General features: G+C 37.5%; 1 protein-coding gene across 2 annotated transcripts in view; it reads right to left on the reverse strand.

The window, feature by feature from the left end:
- Positions 1-1,479: 1,479 nt before the first annotated feature.
- The window catches only part of Rasa2 (RAS p21 protein activator 2), a 123,402-nt gene continuing 99,754 nt past the window's right edge, over positions 1,480-25,127 (reverse strand). The window contains exons 17-24 of one of the 2 annotated variants that reach the window (XM_008850877.3): positions 24,168-24,245; positions 20,883-20,956; positions 20,262-20,368; positions 9,109-9,191; positions 8,426-8,634; positions 7,118-7,221; positions 6,220-6,409; positions 1,480-4,483 (exon numbers count right to left, since the gene is read on the reverse strand). In XM_008850877.3, the coding sequence (XP_008849099.1) occupies positions 4,453-4,483; positions 6,220-6,409; positions 7,118-7,221; positions 8,426-8,634; positions 9,109-9,191; positions 20,262-20,368; positions 20,883-20,956; positions 24,168-24,245 (876 nt within the window). In that variant the 3' untranslated portion in view covers positions 1,480-4,452. Of the gene's footprint in view, positions 4,484-6,219; positions 6,410-7,117; positions 7,222-8,425; positions 8,635-9,108; positions 9,192-20,258; positions 20,369-20,882; positions 20,957-24,167; positions 24,246-25,127 lie in introns of both variants that reach the window. The other variant, XM_008850876.3, reaches the window with a different exon arrangement.

The raw sequence follows: 25,127 nt of genomic DNA on the forward strand, positions 1-25,127 counted from the left end.
AAAGAACTCTTCCTGGATGAGTGAAATTTACATATCTAAGAGTGAACTCCATCTCAAAAAAAAAACAATGTTTCAAATAGTACAAAACAATGGAGTGTTGAAACAGAAGGCAGAAAACAAAATATATCTCAATAGGTCTTTAAACAATTTAGCTTCTCTGATGCCAATGTGACATATAGGCCTCAGAATATGATGGCAGGTGGTTCTCCCTGCAGTCAAGTCACATGGTACAATGACACACATGAACTTTTTTGGTCACCAAAGCTCAAACTTGAGGTGAGGATATGTATGAAGAATGAAAAACCAAAGAACACCAGTTTATTTTGAAGAATGTTAAGTATATTCAAGAAGTGACTATGTGAAGTGTTTGCAAGCATCTAGCACGCTCCACTGATGTGCAACAGAAAAGAGTCTGTGTCTTCGGGTGATTCTCATTTTGGAGTCATGTAATTTGGAAAAAGAAATTCAAAGTGTGGCTCCCTTTCCCTTAAAGAACAACTTGTTTAAATAATAGAATAAAGAGCCAAGCATAGTGGTGCATGCCTTGTAATCCCAGGATTTGGGAGTGGAGGCAGGAAGATCAGGAGTTCAAGGCCAGCCTTGGCTTAATGACAGCCTGTCTCAAAAAAAACCTGAAAACTAACCACCAACCCTCCCCACCCCATTAAATCATCAGATAGAAATGTGTGATACCACATACAAATTCTAATCCACACATGGGCTAAATGAAGGAGGATAGTCTCTCAATAGAATCCTGAGAGATTCAGAACCCTATTTCTTGGCAAGCTTAAATTCCTCTGGAGTCACAGGGACTGCTGTATTTTATGGAAGGTTTTATTTAGGGATGTTAAGAACTGCTGAGGCACCAACAGGGAAACTGGCTTCTCATATAGGGACATAAGTTCTCCCTGACCTAGTCTTTGGTGTTGCTGTTTTGTATTCTTGAGATAACTTGTCAATATCACAGCATGGTCAAATTCTAACACCCAGAAAGATAATGTCCATAGGTTAGGTTGTGTGGTAGGCAGCTATGGGCACCCACAGTGGTCAGTGTAGAATTGAGTAATCAGAGGCTTAAATGCTGATTTTTTTTTTTTTTTTGAGAATAGAAGGTGGCCTTCTTTGAAAAGTCAAACAGGCTTAGTTCTAAATTGTTTACCAGTTAGGAGTGGAAATATTCCTCCATGCCTCCCTGCTGGGGAATGAATAAATAACAACCTGTGTTTTTTTGTTTTTAGTGCTGGGAATTGAACCCAGGGCCTTTTCAATGCTAAGTTAGTGCATTACCACTGAGCTACATCCCTGATAAATAACAAAATGGTCTGTATCAAAACTTGCAGAACTATGGGCAAGGAAAGGACAGAGCCTTCTAGCTCGCTGGTCTTGCTGCTGGAATCTTCTATTATTCCCTTACCAACAGGCAAGGTCCAGGAATTTTAAACAGATTCTTAAATCACTAAGTAAGATCTCACAAAGAACAAGCGTCTTGTAATTTATTTGAGTTATTTTCAAGCGACAGTTACAAAAGTTTTTAATTTTTGTAATACTCTTTATAAGAAAATAAAATTTAAATAAAAATACATTCTTAACAATACAACATGGTTACACAAATTCACTATATTAGGTTTTGATAACTTACATTTTTTCAAACTAGACACTGTAAAAACCAATATTTACTAGCAACATATTAATTCCAAAGTTAAAAATGGAAGCAGATAACATCAATCAAAATCAGTACTTTAACTCTAGAATGAGTCTTGTATTTGTCACATACTGTAAGGACACCTAAAAAGTTATGCAGAACTCTGTTTTTATAGGGCGTACAACAGTATTTAAAGCAAATTAAAAGATGTGCTGACTTAAAAACATAATCTGTTTTTTAAAACCTGGCACGAATGAGTTTTTCCAGTAAAAGAATGAAATCAGGCTTCGGAAACAAACAAAAGCCACAGCATTCCCCCCCCCGCCCTTTTTTTTTTTTTTGGTAAAATAAGAGCCTAGTTTTGACACTTAACTATTAACAATTACTCACGATGTTAAAAACAAATTTCTTTGGCAAATAAAATAGTTCTACTTGATAAATTATATTCCTGGGAGTAAAAAAACTTTTGCTCTTGCTCACTGTCTATTAAATGAATATTAAAAATGAAGCTAACCAGAGCTAGGCATGGTGGCGGATTCCTTTAATCCCAGCACTCTAGGGGCAGAGGCAGGCGGATCTCTGTGAGTTCAAATGCTCTTTGTAAGAAGTAGCGAAAGCAGATGGAAGAGTAAGACTCAAAGTACTCAGGAGCACCGCCCCAGAAGGGCCTCCTCTGTTAAGGTGTGCAGACACGATCTCCTACAATAAAAGACCTTCAAAGAAAATGAATTTAATTTCATATTTCTCTTTTTAAACTGTGCCAAGCTGATCAGTTAATTCCAATTGAGCTGGCTGTTTAAAAGTGTCACGTGAATAAAATAATTAGAAGACTGAACTCTCAAATACAGAGTTGTGTGTGCACACAGCCTTGGTCCCTTTGACCCTATGATTATTAAAAATAACTGGAGTTGGGGTTTGGTATTAGAAATGTTAGGAAAGAGAGTATTCCTCTTGGGGGAAAAATCCCCAAAACACAAAACAAAAAACCAGCAGAAAATTCAAAAGCCACTGGAGAGTGATGAATGGTATCTAGGACATTCATAACTTTTCAGGTAGACATTTCAGAGAATCTTGGTATGAATTTCAGTATGAAGTTCATGAGCAATTAAATGGATAAATTCTTTAACATCTACAAAGCAGTGTAATTTATGGATCTGTAAGTTCATCAAATTTAAAGGATCTTCTAAACTATAGCATGGGGTCAGCAGGTATCACCGAGCATGATGCAGACCAGTACCGATTCCTTAAGATAATCAACTGATCTTTACAAATCATTGTTCAGTCATGATTATTTATGGGACAACTCTGTGTGCCAATGATCTTTAAAATAATTACCTACTAACAACTTTAAACAATTACCCATCAATAACATAATTGGCAAATATATCTTTAAATATAGCTTAAGCTCATTGAAACAAACAAACAAACAAACAAACAGAAAAGCACAACTAGCTAGACTTACATTAATAAGTCACAGTTTCAAACAGGAACATATGTAAATACCCCCAAGGTTCAAAGTACCACACTTAGAAAATGCCTTGAATTAAAAAAGACAAAGAGTACCATGGTTTTCAATACTGATGAAACAAAGTGTAACCCTCGTAACTGTAAAGGTGGCAACTTACTTTAACTGCTTATTTACAGTTATGGTTTTTAGGACCAAAGTAGATTAAGAAAAAGTAAGATTCAAACTGTTGCTGACCCAAATTCCATGTGGCTAGCAGGCAATAAGGAAACAGCAATGAAATATAAACGTCTTCAGGAAAGCACTATTCTAGACTTAAACACTGATCATTCAACTGATCATAAAGATAGATACCATGGAGTATCTCAACTGTAATCTGGAATGGACCAGATTACTAAAGTGCGCCAAGTGACTGTTCTCAAGTTAGATCACGACCTAACAATATATGGAGGGCATCCTTACATGCCCTTCTTATAACATGAAATAGCAGGCGAAGTCAAGTGATTTTCTCACCACCTTCTTCACTGTTTACTTTCTGTTCTTGTTGGGAAGAGATGCCCTTAAGGGTCATGTTAATCTGAATCCTCAAATCAAGAAAATGAGTACCTGATTAGAACAGTGAAAAATATTCTAGTGGTCTTATTTTATTTCATCCGCTATCACTCATCCCAAATGTAAACATGGTGTACACAAGAGCACATATTCCCTGATTCCCATCTGAGTACTGTTTACATCCGTGAACAGGCAGGCAAAAGGATCTACCAACTTTCAAGGATGCTCTGGCACTATTCTGAAGTTCTGCCTTTATCTCTATAACCTGTAATGACTAATAGAACAAAGGGAAAAGTTTTTTTTTTTTCTTTGCTTTTTTAGAGGGAGGGTCCAGATGAACTCAAAGGAAATTTCTAAACTAACATGAACTGGAATTTTTCTAGTAAAACACAATGTTGGCAGTATAGAGCAGGCACTAATGGTAGTGAAAACAAGTCCACAGAACAGTTACAAGCAGAGACGGCTTCTTGCTATGAAGTGCTCCATTTGTTACAAAGCTTCTTAGGAACCTTCTTCAGAAGATTCTTTCTATTAAAAGGAAGTTGCAGAAACATGGATATGGACACACAGATATGAAGGGAATCTTGGGCTTCAAATTCTCTTATGTAATAAACAAATCAATACCAGGATCCCCAAACAGTTGATTTTGGTCATTAAATATTAAATACAATGTGAATTGCAGGTGACACTGAAGCCAATGCTCACTCTTAAACACAATGAACAAAACAGGATGAACTAAAAAATTCCAAGAACAAGAATAGTTTCCAGTTTTTCTCCATCAGTTGGTCAAACTCTATGATATTTTCCCAACAATTGGATTTTCCCTATAAAACAATAAAAAAAAAACACTTTAAAAAGAAATATACAAATTAAAAATGTGCCATATATAGAATCCATCAAGCATTTCTAATTTTCCTTGATAATCTCTCATGCCAAGTATTTACTGATCACTCCTTAAAGTTCAGGCACTATTCTAGAAGCTCAGGACACAGTTCTGAACAAAAGAGAGAACACAGACATGAAGTTCACATGCTGGTACAGGAAAATTATGTAAGTAGAAGGTTTAATATAAGAGGTTCTGTTTCGTTTTTTGGCAGTGCTAGGGAGACTGCATGCTAGGCAACCACTCTAACATTAAGTCAACTCCCAGCCCAAAGCTGGTATTTACTTTTTAAAGAAAGAAAACAGGTGTGCTGAGTATATGGCAAGGGCAATGGGCTGGGCTTACAGTAGGCTATATTTTCTAATATAGAAAATAAAGCTGGCCAGGGTACAGTGCGTGTGGTATGAGGTGCTATTTAAGGACAGTCAAGCATTGGCTAGGATGTTAAGTGAAAACTTCCCAGGCCTCCAGGAAAACTGGATTACTATTGTTGGAAAAGAACTAATTACATTCATATGAGAAAATACAAAATTTGGACATTTCCAACAAAACCTTTTTTAGTGTACTTTCTATCCAGGAAGAACATAAATATTTATACCAATAAAACTGATTTTTGTTGTTCAGACACAAAAATACTAATCTACATAATTTTCAAAGAGTATTTAAAACAGTGCAACCAGATTGTTCCTACTAATTGTGTCTAAGATCTTGGGCACGGCATTCAGCTCCCTAGTATCTCAGTTTCTCTAGCTATAAAATGGGAATGAAACCATGCTGCGCTGATGTAAGGAGCAATGATAGGGGAGCACACCTTGTGAAAAATGTTATTTGCTGGGCCAAGAACTAAACCTTCCCTATCTACTATGCTACAAAAGGATTCTGATTTGAGTACTGAGTAGTCCTGTGTTTCAGAAGAGGCTGAGGGTTACTCTAAAGAAGGTTTGTTTTTCACAGTAGGGAGGTAACATTACCTTTGCTGCCTTTGAAAACTATCTTAGAAAAAAAAAAAAAAGTGGGGCTCTGAACTACAGCAGTTCCATCTGTTACCACAAGGAATAAGCTTGAAGAAGATGGAGATTATCTTGGGGGCTAGGCCAAGAGGCAGACAGTCCTCAATGACAGCATTCAGTTCCTGAATTAACTAATTGTATAAGTTAGGTCTTCATTGGAGAGGCTAAAAAGTTTCTTACTGTTTAAGTCACTTCCCTCAGGATTTACAGGAGGCTGGGAGTAATCTAATTGACAGGATATAAGTACTAGCATGGTACTTACAATCAACACGTCAGTAACTGCTGCCATCCACCTCATCCTTTACATCTGAGATGGTGATGGAGCTCCTAATCAACTATAAAATATTTTTGAGCACTGTTATAGCCTAGTTTTTTGGTACTTACTACATATAAGGTGCTGTGAGGGATATAAAGGAGACAGTAAAAACAAAGAGCTACTAATTATTCAAGGAATGAATTACAACTGACCATGACATTGAAAGTGGTGATAAAGCCAGCACCAACATCATGTAATGACAACTGAACTGAACAGGACCCAAGTGAATGGTGGGGAAGCTTGCTCTGGAGAAAGGTTAGGTCCCAACAGGTGAGGATGAGCAGGAAGCCTGCAATGGGGCAAGAGGATGTGTGGGCCAGGCCCTGTTTAGGAAGCTTAAAAAACACTTACTTGCTCCCATATTTTGCACTGCTTGATCTTTTCTTTCTGTACTTCTCATGAGGTTCATCCAGCTTCTCAATCACACTTTTTATTTGCTGAATTGTCTTAAAGGTCGTAACAGAATCCTCAATTACAAAGTTAGAATAATCATCAGGCTCTTTCTGTGGTCCTTGATAGACAGCTATACTTCCACAAGCCTCTATAAGGAGCAGTGAAATTTCCGATCAGACAACTAAATTCTACAAATGCCATTTTTGTAGCATGAATTTAAAACATCAAGGTTTTTTTCCTTTTTTTTTTTTTTTTTTGGTTTTTTTACAGAGCCTCACTATGTAGCCCCAGCTGACCTGGTAGTCACTATGGAGACCAGTCTGGCCTTGAACTCAGAGATCCACCTGCCTCTGCCTCCCAAATGTGGGGATTAAAGGCGTGTGCCACCATGCTTGGCTATCAATATCCTATTTTATCATGGGAAAAAAAATTGCAGTCCTTTCTATACTATCTAATTTGGGTCAGATAAAAATAGCATACATTATAGACAAGCCAATCAAACCAACATAGATCATTATGTCAGGGAAAGTACTCCTAGCAATCTACCAATGTCTAACACCTTCTAAAATATAAGGCCTATCTTGGCTGGAGAGATGGCTCAGTAGAAAGAGCAGTGGGCTGCTCTTGCAGAGGACCCAGGTTCAATTCGTAACTAAAATATGTTAGAGTCACCACATTTACTTAAGAATAGTAATTATAATTCATGAATATCTAGGACCAATGCTTCCTTTGGGGGGGTTGTAAACTTTATATTAGTAACTTTGTACATCTATAAATATTTCCAACTTTTTAAAGAGTCAAAGAAATAATTGGTAATGAAAGAGCATGGTTTTATAGAAGTAGAGTGTGTATTTACCTTCCATTTTCTGCAGCTTAAGTAAACTGAGGGTAAAAAGGGAATAAACTCTTTCTGTTTCTCTGTCTTCATCAATATCTATTTGGATGTCTGCCGGGACACCTCTATGATAAAAAGGAAATTAAAAACATTGGAAAAATTCCACTTTGTTAACATGAGAAAGACTTTTGATGGATTGAGACTAACACCAGAATTAGAATTTTGTAAAAGGAACCTCAGAAATTTTAGTTTGATAGATAAATAGGGTCACAAGGTTTGGTTATTAATGTAACTCTGGTCATGCAGAAGATTTTAAAGTAAAGCCATTTTTAAAGTTTTTTTTTAATGTGTATGAGCACATGGGTGTAGGTGTGTGCAGAGGTCTGAAGAGAGCATCAGATCCCTTAGAGCTAGAAGTACAGGAGCTATGAACTGCCAGATGTAGGTGCTAGAACTGAACATGAGTCCTCTGTAAAAGCATTAAGTGTTCTTAACCACTGAGCCATCTCTCAAGCCCCAATAAAATCATTTCTGTAACTCATGTTTCTTTACAAATGCAATGCATTAATACTGGTCACTTAATAGACTTCTTGGATATCTTGCACAGGCCTGAGCTGCTGATTTATTTTTTGGTCTTGATGGAGCTCAGAGCCTTGTTTACACTAGGCAAGCGCTCTACCTCCAAGCTGTGCCTTGGCCCTTTAGACTTGTGCTATCTTAAAAGTTTTGTTTTTCCCCAAAACATACACAACCATTAATTTTATCACCTACAAAAGAAACCCTGTACCTGTCAGTAGTTCCATTCTGTCTCCAACCAGTCCCTGATCACCACTCTGTCTATGAATTTACCTGAATACTTTTCTTTGTGATACTAGGTACAAGAGGCTTGTGTGTACCAGGAAAAAACTCAACCACTGAACAACATCTCCAGCACTTCTGGACACCTTTTTAAAACAAATTTTATTTATTATTTTTATTTTATGTGTATGCATGTATTGCCTGCATGTATGTGAGTGCACCTGTGTTGTGCAATGCCTGCAGAGGACAGAAGAGGTTGTCGGATCCCCTGGAACTGGAGTTAATGGACAGCTGTTAGCTGCCATGTGGGTGCTGGGATTCAAACCTGGGTCTTCTGCAAGAACAGTCAGTGTTCTTAATCACTGAGCCATCTCTCCAGCCCCTGGACACCTGTTATATTAATGTTTTCAAACAGTATGTAGCCTTTTTGAATATATACTTCTACGTAGCATAATGTTTACATATCCATATTCCATTGTATGGATATACCACATTTTGAAACACCACTTCTTTAATCAGAAAGAAACTTACGCAGTACATGGCTTGCAGCCTGGTGTATTTTCACTGGTCTCCTGACAGCAGAGCCAGTTGCCATTGAGATATGCGGAAGGATGAAAAGAACTGAGCCTGTTTTGATTGCATCTGCTCACCCTGCAGAGTACATCGATCCATTCATTAGCTTCCACACAATTATTTGCCTGGACGTAGAGTGGTTTCTCCGTGTGTATTACTTGGAACATCTTCATTGGCAATTAAGGGAAAAAGTTAGTCTTAAAACCAACACATAGTACACAAAACAGAAAACGTACTTAAGAGAACTAGTTTGCTTGGCTAGGTAAGGGCTGCTAAGGTGTCATATGAACTGTACTCTTCAAGCAAGTCAGTCCCAAAGACAATCTAAGTCAGGTGATACTAAACAGTATACTGTAATTTCTAGAAGCCACATCTGTCCAAAGGAATGGGCTAGCCTATAAGAATAAAGGGAAGTGATTTCAGATGTAGGAGAAAATCTGAGGAACAACAAAGCAGTGGGGAAATGATGAGGAACAAGGACACCATCTTGGCTGGCAGGAGAAGCCGGCATGTGTTGAGGGAAAATAGTGGACTGATAGGTTGGGACATTCCTAGAAACCTGAATGGCAAACACTAAAATAACTTAAAAAAATTAGGCTAATACAGACATTTAAAATGCTTTCAATATTTATAAGACTTACATTTTTCTTATTGAAAGAACTCTCTTCCAGTTTTTCCACAGCAAGAATGTTTTTTACTGGGATTGTGTAAATCGCATCTTTGCCTAAATATTAAAAGATGACAAAATTAAAATAATTTCCATAATTATAAAGGCAAAATGTTAATTCCTTTATAAGGTTAATTCCTCTTCAGAGTAGAAGTAATATACATTTACAGTAAACTTCTGGATGATTTGTATGCACATGTTTTTTTTTTGCTTTATGAAACAGGGATTTTGATCAGTTTCTATAAAATGACTTCCTTTCCTTTTCTGATATAAATGAATCGTTTCAAGGAAAAATGTGTGAATAGACTTGTTCTCTATGTAGAAAACTATTTTCTATAATGCTACAATTTGTAACATTAATTATATGGAAACTGAAGGAGAATTAATGTGCTTACTAGAGACGTGGAAGTCGCTATAGGAGGAGTCACAGTGTGACTACAAGGTAGACCTTTCCATGTTTCCAACCTAAATGAAGGGATTAACCTTAATTTTTTTTTTTTTTTTTTGGTGCTGGGACTCAAACTCAAGGCATGATGCACATTAGGTAAGTTTTCTGCAACTGAGGTATATTCCGCTCCTGAAACGTGTTTAAAAAAATTCTTTATTAGGAATGTTGGCAACTGATTGCTGCTAGATGAGGAAGAGCTGATCTTCCTAAAACAAGGAATTCTAGATAGGCTGACTAGACTCAGTGGATGGACTTGCACTGGGGAATGGCTGGGGGCACTGACAACACAGTGGACAGTAACAGGGATGACAGCGTATATGGGCTCCAGTTGGGGGTGGGGGAAGGCTATGGGAGGGTACCATTTGGAATGAGGGTATAAAGATGAATAAGGCTGTTTGGGATGTTCTGTATGAAACACACACACACAAAATAAAATAAAAAATGAGTTATATTTGAGGAAGAAGCATAAAAATTTGCTTCATGTTAATTAGTAGATATGAAAAACGTTACCATTGAAATCTACCTGACGAATTTATTTCCATGCTCAGGTGCCAAGGATCTCAGAAAGTAACCGACTGTGACTAGTAATAACCAGATATATAGAAATTAGAGATGCATGTGCAAACATCTAAGTATTAGTTGCATTAAAAGTAAGTTTTTCTGGGACTGGAGAGATGGCTCAGCAGTTAAGAACACTGGTTGTTCTTGCAGAAGACCCAGGTTTGAATCCCAGCACCCACATGGCTAAAATGTCATTTATAATTTTGTCTTACAGGGTTTATACTGAGTATAATAATGTACAACTATATTAATTCAACACTGTGAACCTAAAAATTACAGCCAATTTTGAAAGAGAAAAAAAAATCCTTATTAAATTTTTATTTACGTAAAAAGTAATCTTTAAAAATTTTTATTATTTTTATTTTATGTGTATGAGTGTACAGCTTGCACGAATGTAAGTGTACCCCTGTCATGTAATGCCCAGGGAGGTCAGAGGATCCCATGGAACTGGGATTACAGTCATTAGCCATCATGCTGAGATTTGAACCTGGGTCTTCTACAAGAGCAGTCAGTGTTCTTAACCACTGAGTCATCTCTGCAGCCCTCAAAATAAATAATTAAAAATTATTGCCGGGCTTGGTGGCACACGCCATTAATCCCAGCACTCAGGGGGCAGAGACAGGCGGATTTCTGTGAGTTCAAGGCCAGCCTGGTCTACATAGTGAGTTCCAGGCCAACTGGGGCTACTGGAAGACCCTGTCCCAAAAAAGACCGCCCCCCCCAAATTAAAATTATTTGCTAAGTTTCCTAGTTCAAAACCTAAACTTTAAGATAATTCAAATAATGTGACATAATTTTTATTTATTTTCTGTTTGTCTTTTTGACACGGGGTCTCCCTGTAGCCCCAGTTGGCCTGGAACTCACTAGGTAGAGACCAGGCTGGCCTTGAACTCAGAGATCCACCTGCCTCTGCCTCCCAAGTACTGGGTTAAAGGCATGTGTCACCATGTCTGGCATGATGTAATTTTTAAAAGGATAGATACTGAATGCCTATTATATGCCAGGTACCATCTAACAATTTAAGACAGCAGTAAACAGAGCAGTAAGTGCCCAGTGAAGTTTGTATTTAGGGTTGATATTAACTAGAGGTGAATGCTACAATGAAAACACTTTAAGGTGATATGATAGACTATAATTGGAAAGTTACTTGAAGTTGGTGACTAGGGAAAATTTTTCTAAGGAAATGGCATTTATGTAAGTTTAATAAACACCTATCATGAACATCAATACATGGGAAAATAAGATTATCAGCAGTACTCTGGAAACAGACAAGATGACATTTATAAGGATACAAGGTAAGGCAGGGAGAGAGCAACCAATGGAAGCCACAGTCTGAGTAACACAGGATACAACTTCTTCAATAGTAGGCATGGTTAGGGAGAGCTTCAAGCTAGAGTTAGAGGACAGAGCGGGCTGGAGGTGGAGCGATCCAGACACGTACCAGGATGATTAACAGGTAAGCTGCATCTTGAACAGCTGGGCCAAACATCCACAGGCTAAAGCAGGAAGGATGCATAGTAGGCTCTGGGAAGTGCAATGTCACAGGTAGCTGCTGACCCTCAGGAGACAAAGAGCACTCCTGCTCCTCCCCATAATCACTGGGGGTAATTTACTCAACACTCAGGTAGGTGAATGAATTGTAAAACAAAGACAAGCAAACCACCAAAACAACCACCAAACAGACAAAGATAATCAGCAATTTGAAGGAGAGATACACATGCAACAAAGAGGGTAACATGGGGTGTAATGAATTATAATGACATTTAATGAATTGGGGGCAGAGACATTATATTTTTGGGTACCAGGCTACATAGGACACCAGAGGGAGTCTAGCCAGAGAATTGTAAACTATTCTGTCTTTAGACTTGTTAAATGTACAAAACATGCACATACTTTAAAAACTGCTTGGCTTATTCATTTCTGGACAAATTATAATATTGTATATATAAAGCACACTGCTCCCAGAGACATGCGCCTACTCTAACTGGAATTACAGTGCGAGTTAGAAAAATAGAAATAGGAAATTTGAACAGAAATTTGAAGAGCCTCTAAAAATATAATACAAAAGGACAAAGAAATATAAAGTAAAAGTTAAAGGTCAGACAACTAAGAAGTTTCAATGTCTAACTAAGAATCGAAGAAGCAGAAAAGAAAGCGTTCAGCACAGAAAATGTCCCTGAGGAAAAGAGAAGATAGCTTCAGATGAGCAAACCACCAAGTGCTGAGCATTGAGTAGAAGGAAAAATGCCTGGATTCTGGGCAGTGAAGCAGCAGAGCTTGAAGACAAAAGAAGAATCTCAAGTTTCTAGAGAGAAGAACCAAAGGCCTGAGAATCAGATTGATATAGAAATAATCGTCAGCAACAATGGAAGCTGGTAAAAAACGGAATATCCTTAAAGTTCTGAGGGAAAGTAAGTATTGTTCAACAGTAAGGATGAAATCATGTTTTTGTACATGTAAAGACTTAAAAAAAATTCATCCATAAAACTTGCTTGGAAAAAATCTTCAGGAAATATATTTTTAAAATTCATTATTTTTATTTTATGTGTGTGAGTGTATTGCCTGCAGGTATTAAGTGTACCCATGTTGTTCAATGCTCATGGAGGTCAGAAGAGGGCATTGGGTCCCCTGGAACAAAAGTTAAGGATGGCTTCTAGCCGCCATGTGGGTGTTGGGAACCAAACCCAGGTCCTCTGCAAGGCCGGTCAGTGCTCTTTTTTTTTTTTTTTTTTAAAGATAATGGTGTCTTGAACTAGGAAGCTGATTCTAGTTATTTATTTACTTATTTATTTTTATTTTCCACATACGAGTGTTACGTCTGCATGTGCGTAAGTGCACCCATGTTGTGCAGTGCCCGCAGAGGACAAAAGAGGGTGCCAGATCCTCTGCAACTGGAGCGACAGATGGTTGTTAGCCACCACGTGGGTGCTGGGATTTGAACCCAGGTCTTCTACAGGAACAGCCAGTGTTCTTAACTGCTGAGCCATCTCTCCAGCCCTGAGAAATATTCTTTTCGTAAACATTTTATTTATTATTTTTATTTTATGTGTATGAATAGTTTTGCCTGCATGTATGTAAGTGCACCATGTGCATGCAATGCCCACAGAGGCCAGAAGACTGTGTTGGATCCCCTGGGAGCTGGAGTTATGGATGATTGTTAGCTGCCATGTGGGTGCTGGAAATAGAAGCCAGGTCATATGGACGAACAGCCAGTGTTCTTAACCGCTGAACCATCTCTTCAGCCTCCCCCTCAGGAAATATTCTTGAAAAAATGATAACGAATTCAGAAAAAAGACAGATGTGTTATATAAGAAATGATGCTATGGACAAAGAAATCAAGAAACTGATATGCCACAGAAAATCATTAAGCATAATGTAAAAGAGAGAAAGACCCAAGTATTACAATTGCAGATGATTTGATTAGGGAGATACTGGCAAAAGAATGTCTGAAATTATTCTTTCCTGGTCTGGAGACTTGAATTGGCTGTAAACATTAAGATAAACATTTAAGTTTAGATTTGTTAATCTAATTAGTTAGATTCATAAGTAGAAATAATTTCCAAATTCCCTCATGCGGCAGGGGAGACCACATGTATGCCTAAGTATAATGTTTCATTATTCCAATAGAAAGAAAGGAAAAAATAAAACATCTCTAGGTGACTTATAACACATATGACTCTAGTACAGCATAGATGATGCTAGTACAGTATGAATGCCATCTAACTACTACATTGTACTATTTAGGCAATAACGACAAGGGGAAAGTCTGTACATGTTCAGTACAGATGCTCTCATTGTAGGTTTAACTGCAGTTCTGATCCATGTTGGGATGAATCCTTACATGAGAAATCCATGATGCAGCGTATGTTGGTAGTTAGATCCTTTCCAATGTTGATAATGTTCTACTGGATGGACAGAATGCATTTTGTCTACTTATTCACCAGCTCATGGACATTTAGGTTGGTCTAAGTTTTTGGCTATTATGCATAGTGCTGGCCTAAACATTCATGGAAAGGCTGTTTTGGTGTCTGCTTTCATCTCTTCTGGAATAGATAACCAAGAACAGAACTGCCTTGCAACATGTGCGGTTTTCACAATTAACTTTTTGAAAATCTGCCAAACTGCTTTCCAAAGTGGCTATATTAACTGCATTCTAACCAGAAATGTATGAAGGCTTCTGTTTCTCCATACTCTTATTAACATATGGTATCGTCTTATTTATTTCTTTAGTTTTTACAATGTGGGGGATTTAACCCACAGCCTTGAACATGCTAGGCAAATGCTCTATCACTGAACCAATCCCTAGCACTGTCTTATTCATTATAAACATTCTAGTCGGTGTGAAATAATAGTATCTCACTGTAGTTTTAATTTATATTCCTCTAATAATCAATGATGCTGGGCATCTTTTCCTGTGCTTAGTCACCCGTACATTTTGTTTGATGAAATGTTTAACATCTACTGTCTTTTAATTTTTCTTAAAATTCTGATACAGACTCGAGAGATGGCTCAGTAGTTAAGAGCACTGACTGCTCTTGCAGAGGACCCGGGTTTGATTTCCATACCCATATGGCAGCTAACAACCATCCATGACTCCAGTTCCAGGGGATCCAATGCCTTCTTCTGACCACTATGGGTACTGCACAACACGGATGCACTTACACGCATGCAGGCAATACACTTATACACATAAAATAAAAATAACAAATAAAACAAAGTTCTGATACAAATCTTTCATATAAATGCTTTGTGTTTTCTTCTATTTTTCTGCTTATTTTCCAATTCCTTAGTGGCATCTTTTTTTTTCATGTGCAGATGCACATGTGGGTAGAGGTACACAGTATGCTCATGCCTGTAGAAGCCTGAAGTTAACATTGGTGTATTCCCCCAAAGTGCTCCAATTACAGCTAGTCCAGTTAGCCAGCTTGCCCTGGGAATCCCATGTCTCTCGGCCCCTCTAGTGCTGGAATTATAGATAAGCCTCCATGCCTGCCTGGCTCTAGGTGGACTCTGAAGATCCAAACTCTGGTCCTCATGCTGGTGTGGACAGCACTTTATTCACTGAGTCATCCCAGTAGCCCAATGGTGTCTTTTGAATTAAAAGTTTTACATTGTGATATGTTCCAATCTATCAACATTTTCTTTCATGGACCATACCCCTGTTAAGAATCTATGGCCATACCATCCAGAACACATTTGATCTTACATGATATATATGTAAGAAATCTTTGCCTAACTTAAGGTCTTAAAGCCTTCTCTTTTTTCAAAAGATTTAGTTTTATATTATGTGTTTGAGTGTTTTGCCTGCATGTATGTAAATGCACCATATGCGTGCAATGCCCCAGAGGGCATTAGAGCCCCTGGAACTGGAGCCAGTCACAATTGGTTGTTAGCTACCTAATGTGGGTGTTGGAAACTGAACCTGAGTCCTTTGGAAGAACAGCAAGTGTTCTTAAACTCTGAGCCATCTCTCCAGGCCCTACTTGTTTGTTCCTTTCTTTTAAAAAACATTTTATTTATTATATTTATTCTACGTGTATGAGTGTATTGCCTACATGTAGATAGGGGCACCCATGTTGTGCATGCCCTCAGAGGTTAGAAGAGGGTGCTGAATCCCCTGGAACTGGAGTTACACGTGGTGGTTAGCTGCCACGTGGATGCTGGAAATCAAAGCCAGATTGTCTGCAAGGGCAGCCAGTGCTCTTAACTGATGAGCCATCTCTCCAGCCTCATGCACTTAGTTTTTAAAAAGCAATTTCATCTCTTCAAGTTGCTTTTGCTCAGATCCTTGAAATTATCCTTGACTTGTCTTTTTCCCACTCCTAACATTTAATCCCCTAACAAATCCTCCAAGTACTACCTTCAAAATAGATCCAGAATGTGATCTGTTTTCATTATTCCCTTTTGCAGCCAACTAGTGCAAGCCTCTGTGCCCTATATTATTGTTATAACTTCTGACTTACTGTCTATCACTACCTACTTCCACATGTAATAAGGGCCTGGATTTTGGCATGTCCTATACCTGCAACACTTCTCCCTGTACCTGCAACACTCTCTAGAACATAGTAGGGATCCAATAAAATGTTTAACCGAAAATATCTGCATTACTGAATCAACAATTTATTTTGTTCTTCAGATATTAAAGAAAAAAAATCCTGCAGAGTCCTGTGTCTGAAAACACATGCGAGCAAAAGTCAAGTCAACTGAAATGAATTGAGCATTTATATTTATGAACATCATATAAACTGTCTGCAAGGATCTATGTATAACAGGTCTCAAAAAAGCAGACAATATTGAATCAAATTTTATTGAACAATATTTGAAAGATGGATTTATTAAAAGTCTTATTAGTGTGAGTGGTGAAGGTTTCAGAAATCTAGAGCAGTGTTTCTTTTTTTAAAAAATTATTATTTTTATTTTATGTGTATGCATGTATTGCCTGCATGTGTGTAAGTGCACCCCTGTAGTGAAATGCCCATGGAGGACAGAAGAGGCTATCGGATTCCTGGAACTGGAGTTGGAGTTACAGACAGTTGTTAACTGACATGTGGGTGGGTGCTGGGATTTGAACCTGGTCTTCTACAAAAACAGTGTTCTTCTTAATCACTGACCCATGTCTCCAGCCCTGGGCAGTGTTTCTTAAAGTAATTCAGGTGACAGCGTATTTGGAAGACCTGGTATTCTTTGAAGAACCTTTACTAAATGCCTTTTGTTTTTTGTTTTTGTTTTGTTTTGAGACAAGATCTCCCTGTAGCTCCAGCTGGCCTGGAACTCTCTTTGTAGACCAGGCTGGCCTTGATCTCCCAGACATCCACCTGCCTTTGTTTGGGATTAAATGTCTGCCCAGCTAATGCTTTTATGTCATTAAGATGATATTTACCATTGAGGATCTTAAAGACCAGGGAAAGAGATAAGACAAAAGAATGACCATAGTGCTAGATTTTATCATTAAGATAGCTAAAAAACATATAGTAAAGAGAATAGCTAAACTGAGGTAGCTAGAGACTTAAAGTGACTTCCATGAAGAGCTGGCACTTGATCTGAGGCTTATAGGACATCATACTGCAGAATGAAGAAGGAAAGAGATTTCTGTGTAGAGCACACGAGAACCATGAACATTCACAGTGTGAGTTAAAGGAACTACAAAGCTAGTCTGGTGTCATCATACATAGCGAACACAAAAAATGAGGGTGGATGAAACACAAAGAAGGAGGAATATCAGTAACTATCTGATGCCATCACTCAACCATGTTTTTTTGTAGAGGATGATGATACTACATTAATTTAAAATCATAATGATAAGCACACAGCTATAAAAAGCTGTCAAAGGAACAATGACCAATAGCTATGCATCTGATAATACACATTTGTCACACATAATTGTACTCAGTACCAGTTACTTACTATTGCTTCTTAGCAATTACGTAAGTGGGTATCAATGACTTATTGAAGACAATTATTTAAAACTGAGAAAATTCTATTAATTATTTTTTAACAGTGAATTGGGAAGTGAATTCAAAGTACTATCATCTATCACAAAGATTAAGTGAAAGATGACAATTTACAATTATGTTACAGGAAATTTGGAAGGCATTCGGACACTAAAATTTAGTGTACAGTAAAATTTATATAGTAACTGTAAGCAACAGAAAATAATTAGTAACTCAGACTATTAAGGAAACAGCTAAGAAACAGGAAGTAAGCAAAACTTCTGCGCAACAACCAGCAAGGCAAAGCCTGTGCACTTTAGTTATAGGGGATATCCTTGCATTTTCAATCAAAGCCTGTTGGTCTTATGCATGATTTTAGCAAATTCAGCCCTGGCACCCCAGTCACAGCACATTAGCAATAAGAAATGAAGGCTGATGATGGGGATGGGAATATGACACTTTCACTAACAACATAAGAAACTTAAGACAGCCTCACTAAGAGAGATATAAACTGTATAAAGCAAACACAGCAGCACAGAAAGCACAGTAGCCTAAGACACTTAGCTGGAGTGAAGAGCTGCATACACCCTTAGGTAAAACCCTGAAAATGTCAATAAATTAGAGTACTATATACCATAATTAACATTACCAATGACAGCCCCAAGTCAATGAGAAAATGTTAACTTACGTTCAATGAATTCTTTTTTAGAAGGTAGGAAAGCATGTAATACATTTTAGAAAAAATCCATCAAAATAGTTAAAACAAAAAGCATGTTCACTGATAACTTTGGGATGTAATCTCAAAACTTCTTATATATAATTCCTCCAACATAAAAACAACATAGCCCCAATATATCTGGGGTTTTTTTTTGGTCTTAAAGTTTGAGACAGGGTCTCCCTGTAGCCCCAGCTGTCCTGGAACTCACTATGTAGACCAGGCTGGCCTTGAACTCACAGAGATCTGCCTGCCTCTGCCTCCTGAGTGCTGGGATTACAGGTGTGCACCACCACGCCCGGCCCTATATCTGTTTTTTAATGGCTACAGTAGCCTAATTCTATAGAATTTTATCCTTTTAAAATTATTTGGATAGCAGAGAGACTAAACTTGAGAACTACTAGGTATATTTGGGGCTCATGAGCTCTTTATATGCAAAGTTTTGGGTCTATATTTGTAGGTGTTTCTTAGAAAATAGGTACCATGCCTATCATCTAACCTAAAAAAGATTATAAACCTAAATAAACTTTAGAATATTGGTTTGTATTAAAAAGTGCTTTACTACTGGGTGTGGTGGCGCACACCTGTAGCCCCAGCACTTGGGAAGCAGAGGCAGGTGATCTCTGTGAATTCAAGGTCAGTCTGGTCTACATAGTGAGTTCCAGGCAGGCTGGGGATATAGGAAGACCCTGTTTCAAAAAGACAAAAAAATAAATTAAAAAACTGCTTTACTGCTTTAACTGAGGAAGAAATAATTCATCTATTCATAGAAAATGACTAAACTTGAAGTTTAGTTTTATTATTAATATAACCATAATTAATAGCTATGCTATCCATACATGAGACCATTTATAGAATTCCATATAAGCTAGAATTCCAAAACATTCAAAGTTGCTTTAAACCATTGGAAAGGCAAGTACACAGCCCACTACCTATAGAGTAGTCATATACATACTTTCTAACAAATCATCTGGGGGAAACACATTTTGCTTTTTATTTTTCACTAGTGTATTTGGACACACATAGTCATTCTGGTTAAGCTGCTCCTAAAAACATTATTAACAAAAAAATTTTTTCTCAGCTGATGCAGTGGTACATGCCAGCAGTCCCAGCTATTTGGGAGGCTCATGGGAGGTGAATGCTTAAGCCCACGAGACACCACCTCTTTAAAGTACTCCCCCATCATAATACTATTCAGGACTCTCCAGTGACACACTCTGCACTCTCTTCAAAGTACCCTATATCAGATATGTACATCATCATTGTAGAATTAATAGCAGAAGCTTTCTCAGCAGATATTTAGCTACCAGATTTCATGGACTTCAAAAACTGACTGAACACCATGGCATGTTAATGCTTGTGGTTGCCAGACTTACGATGGTAAGCGTGAACCTTCCTGCTTCCATTGGTTATGCTGCTTTACTTACAAAGTCCAGCTGCTTTGCTGTAGCTTTAGTGTCTATTATGCAATGTGATAAAAGCAGCACCCCATAAGAAGTTTATTATATATGTGAAATGCAGACAAAGGCTTTGAAAAGCTGATATTTTCCAACAAACCACAGAAATAATTTTCATTTATTAGATACTGAATCCTAATAATTTGGCTCCGAGAGAAGCCAAATATTAAAATATTTTTTAAAAAAATAGTTTTTTTTTTTTAAGATAGGTTGGCCTGGAACTCACAATGTAGACCAGGCTGGCCCCTGTCTCATAGAAATCCGTCTGCCTCTGTCCCCCGAGGGAGTGCACCATTATACCCAGTTGAAATAGAAGAATTTTAACATTGAGAAAAATGTAGTTTTTATGGTGTCACTTGTCAAGAATCTATTTCAGTCTTTCTGTATGTGTATCATGGTGAGAAGCTACAAACTATTAACACTGTAGAAGGATCCACTACAGGCATATTAAAAAGGAAAAAAAATCTTCAGTGAGAACCAGCAGAGTAAAGCCACAATAAGCATAAACACAACTACCTGGTTGTTTGTGGTAGGTGAGCTCTCTGCTCGTCAAGCAGAACCATCGTTTCTTGAAATTCTTTTTTCCAATCCGTGTTCTTCCCTGAGCTCTTTTGTACATTTCACTGCCAAAGTAACAAACATTTAGCTACAGAATTAAAATAGTTCATCTGAAACAAAGAATTGACCCTCAATGTTAGGTGACATAGTCATATGATTATATTAAGTACATGAAAATGCCTTTGCCATCTATGATTCTTGTATTTATTTTGGTCATATTAAGGGAATAAATTCTTTAATGTAATATTTTTAGACCATGCTATGCTAAATAAAGTTATTCCCAACCCATTAATTTCTAGTAATAACCACTCTTCTTTAAAGCTCAATAGTGCTATTAATGCTTGAAAGTACTCTAGTAATTCCCTCATACAATTTCAGAATAGCACTGGAATTGTACAGACAGCGAGTCTTGACTTCATGAGATGAAGCTTACAGGACAGTGAGGGGAACTGACCTGACTATGGAACTTAGGAAGTTCTGGCACAGAACAAAACTCAAATTTTTTCACTGTCAGATCCATGTTCTGTACTTACTTAATGTCTACACTGAAACACAACTTTCAGGCTTAACTTAAGTTACCCTTCTTTCAGGTGTACAGGCTCACTTGAACCACTGGACTCTTTAGTTTCTGTAGATGAAATTTCATCCAGGAACTAAATGGGAAAACAGGGAAGTATTACACCGTGTGAGTAAATAGGTCTCATCATAAAAAATTAATTCTGCTTATCTTACAATGTCATTGACTAGGATGCTCTTCACTATTCAAGAAAATATGTAATGCAGGTTGAGAGTCTCATCCAAAATGCTTAGAACCAAATTCCTTTAGATGTAGGATTCTGAAACATTTGTATATAATGATAAAATTATCTTGAGAAATGGACCCAATTCTAAACAAAATTCATACACGTAGCCTGGGGGTAAATTTATATATTTGAGTAAACCTGCATTCTGTGACCTCCACTGAAGGTCAACTATGGAATTTTCACCTGTGGCATCATGCTAACTCAACAAGTTTTGGATATTGGAATATTTCAGATTTTAGAACATTTTGGATTAAAGATGCCCATCCTACCATAATATGTAAAATAAACCACATTTAGCTGTAGAGAAAGTCCCAAATTATAAATATAAGGTATTCCAAAAAGTTTATTCATAATTTACTTAAAACCCTGAATATAATTCTCTGTAGAGATAATTCAAGCTGCAATCCTTAACTTTAATTCTTTCTGAGACAAGGTCTTACTGCTTCCAAGGCTGGACCTGAACTCATGGCAATCCTCCTAAGTTCTGTAACTACTACAGGTGCATACCACCATGCCCAACATTAACTGTAATGTTAAGGCTCTAAATACAAAGAATTTATTTTTAAATTTTTGTATTTTCTCTTTGATTTGCAGCAGACCCATTTTAGCGTGTAAGTAACCCTCAAGTGTCTTAAGGCTATTTATGGTCTGTATTTTACAAAGTATATTTTGCATTTGATACATAAACATGAATGTGTTTGGTTACATACATGTTACCACAGGAGATGTTTCATGTAGTATGTCCCCATAACCTTTTGAAACTCTGCAAAGATTTTTACAGATAGCACTGTGAACCTTTTTCATAGGTCAAAGAACATCTATCTACGGGCTGAGCCAAATTTGATCAGCAGTCTGTTTTTATAAGGCTCAGGAGTTGTTATATTTTGAAAGGATTGTAAAACAGAAAAAGAAAATGTGGTAGAGGCCTTACCTACCAGCAAAGCCCAATATATTTTCTATTGGCTAGTCAGAAAAGAGCCTGTTGATTTCTATTACATGTAACTGACAATAGCTTTGACAAATGACATTTCAGTGATGACTGAAGTATAACTGGGTTCTGTGAGAGAGCCTGAAACTCAAACGAGCACTTAAAAACTTCCTGTAGAGAGTATGAGAATGAGGCTAGCACAGGAAGTCCCCAGTGAAAAGCATTTAATTTCATCAACAGGCTATTTGACATAGTCCAGAGCTTCCCAGCACGGATATGCTTCTTTATGGAAAGGGAAATTTAGCAGATCAAAAAGCAATTCTTGTTCTTAGAGAGGAATCCTATTTTGCCTCCTAAAGTAACTATCCACTTATTAGTTGGATATTACAAACTCCAATTTTTGAATTTCCTTGCTTTTTCCTCTTTTATGTTTCTAAGTTTATTTTGTTTAGGATATAAACAAAACAAGAATATATTCCTGTAGGAACACTGAGGTCCCAGTGGCTCATCTGTAGAATTTGAAGGCACAGCCACTTTCTCCTAAGAATGCTATAGCTCACCTACTAGAGCACATATTCCAGTGAATATTTCTTCTAGTTTGCTGGAAGGAAATCTTGGTAACAGAACAAACAAGAAAAGAATTCCTTTTGTACTGTTTGTGGGTGATGCAGAGTAAGTATTCAAGGAAATCAAAGAAGTGTCTATGGGCCAGGCATAGTGATGCACACCTTTAATTCCAACATTTGGGAGGCAGAGGAAAGCAGATCTCTGTGTGTTCCAGGACAGTCAGGGCTACAGTGAGACCCTGTCTTTAGAAAAAAACAAAACAAAACAAAAAACAAAACAAAACAAAAAAACCCAGAGCCCTATTACTAATAGGATGTAATAGTTATAGGAGATATCACATTTCTTCATCTGTCTCTTAGGGTACCCAAATAGAGGCTAGCAGCTGTCTATAAATCCAGTTCCAGGGGATCCAAAGTCTTCTGGCCTCTAAAGGCACTGCATGCATGTGGTGTACTTACATGCAGGCAAAACACACACACAAAAGAAAGTAAATAAAGTCTTAAATTTTTTTTCCTTTCCTAATTTTCCATGTTGATAATAATACTGCACTTTTCTTAGCTGATTCAGGAGTCAAGGACCAAGAAACTACAGATTTTTTTTCCAAAAATATTCTCAGCTTCTAAGTATACTCATTTTTGTATGCTGTAGGTCTTACAAAAAAATGGTCTTACACTGTATAATATACACTGTGGGCATTTGTATACTTTAATTTTTAGGAACTTTCCTCTAGTTTCTACTATAAACACTCAATTTCTTTTACATTTTAATTATTTTTATTTATTTATTTATTTTTTGGTCTTTTTGAGAGAGGGTCTCCCTGTAGCCCCAGCTGTCCTGGAACACTATGTAGACCAGGCTGGCTTTGAACTCACAGAGATCCACCTGCTTCTGCCTCCCGAGTGCTACATTTTTATTTTTTAAATATGTGTGCATTCATGTGTGCATGTCATGTTATGTCATATGTGTGGAGGTCAGAGGAAGCTTGTGGGAATTGGTTTCCTCCTTCCACTATGTGGATCCCAGGGATTGAACTCAGGTTGTCAGGGTTGGAGGCAAGGGCCTTGATCTGCTTTATGGCAACTAAGCAAACAAGCACTCTATCAGGCTTTACCCATAGACTAAGGGTTCTCAACAAAAGATAATGGTGTCATCTGGTGGACATCTGGCAATGTCTAGAAGTACTTCTGGTTTTCAAAGCTGGAGATGTACTATTGATAGCTAATTCAGGGATGCTGCTAAATATCTGACAATAAACAGCCGGCCCCTGAAGATAAAAAATTATCTAGTCCCAAATGTCAACAGTGTTGCTGTTGAGAAACCTTAACTCTATAATTTATACAGTTAAGACAGTGGTAGTAGAAGTTGTTAAAATCTGTTTGGATTTTTCTTTTATTGTTGAAAAACTCACAGTTTTATCTGACAGGAGTATGGAAGAAAAGGAGAACCTTTTGATGGACAGTTAAACATTATGTTTTGAACTAGACACTCCTGTGAAGAATATGAAATGCTATTTCCTTCAGGCTTATGACAAGAAAGCTTCCTATTTCCAAAATAAATCAACCATACCTTCTTAACTGCTGTAATGTATCCTTCTTCTTGAAACATCTTGAAAAATTCACACATGAATGTTTCTTTGAAACTTGACTAAAGAAAAACAAACACAGGATTTATATATATCAAGCATGGCACAGCTTCTTAAAAGCACGAGTTAACAAATTTGGTAACAGTAAAAGATTTCTGAAAGCACAAGCAACAAAAATCAACCCACAATCATACATGCAATGAATCAGAGGTGTTTCTGACAGTGCTCACCTATGCTGCACTGCACCACTATATTGCAGCTTGGCTCTGAACAAACATGCATGCTTTGCATGACACACGAACACATCGCACTTATCAATGAAGGCTTCTGGAACACCTCAGTTCAGCTCTAGACTAGCTGGGTATTATGAATGGAACTGCTTTTACTGTACATATGAAGTTTTTTTTTCAAACAAAAATATAATGATCTAACTTACAAGAAACTTCACTGGCTTATTATAGATTATTATAGATTAGATAACTCATATTTTCGTACATCACTATTCAATATATATGTATCAAATGAGTATACTTCCGTGGGTTATTAAAAAATTATATTTATTATTTTTATTTTATGTGTATGTGTGTATTTCCTGCATGTAGGTAAGTGCACCTGTGTCATGCAACGCCTGTGAGGTCAGAAGAGGCTGTCGGAGCCCCTGGAACTGGAGTTATGGACAGTTGTTATCTGCCATGTGGGTGCTGGGATTTGAACCTGGGTCTTCTGCAAGAACAACCAGTGTTCTTAACTGCTGAGCCATCTCTCCAGCCCCTTTTGTGGGTTTTAAAAAAAATTATTTTTATTTTATGCGTATGAGTGTATTGCTGATACGTATGTAAGTGCACCCATGCTGTGCAACGCCCATGGAGGTCAGAAGGGAGCTTCGGATCCTTTGGAACTGGAGTTATGGATGGTTGTTAGTCACCATGTGGGTGCTGGGAATT

Source organism: Nannospalax galili, unplaced genomic scaffold, assembly GCF_000622305.1.
Source record: "Nannospalax galili isolate Female #2095 unplaced genomic scaffold, S.galili_v1.0 scaffold1585, whole genome shotgun sequence".
NCBI classification, from domain to species: domain Eukaryota; kingdom Metazoa; phylum Chordata; class Mammalia; order Rodentia; family Spalacidae; genus Nannospalax; species Nannospalax galili.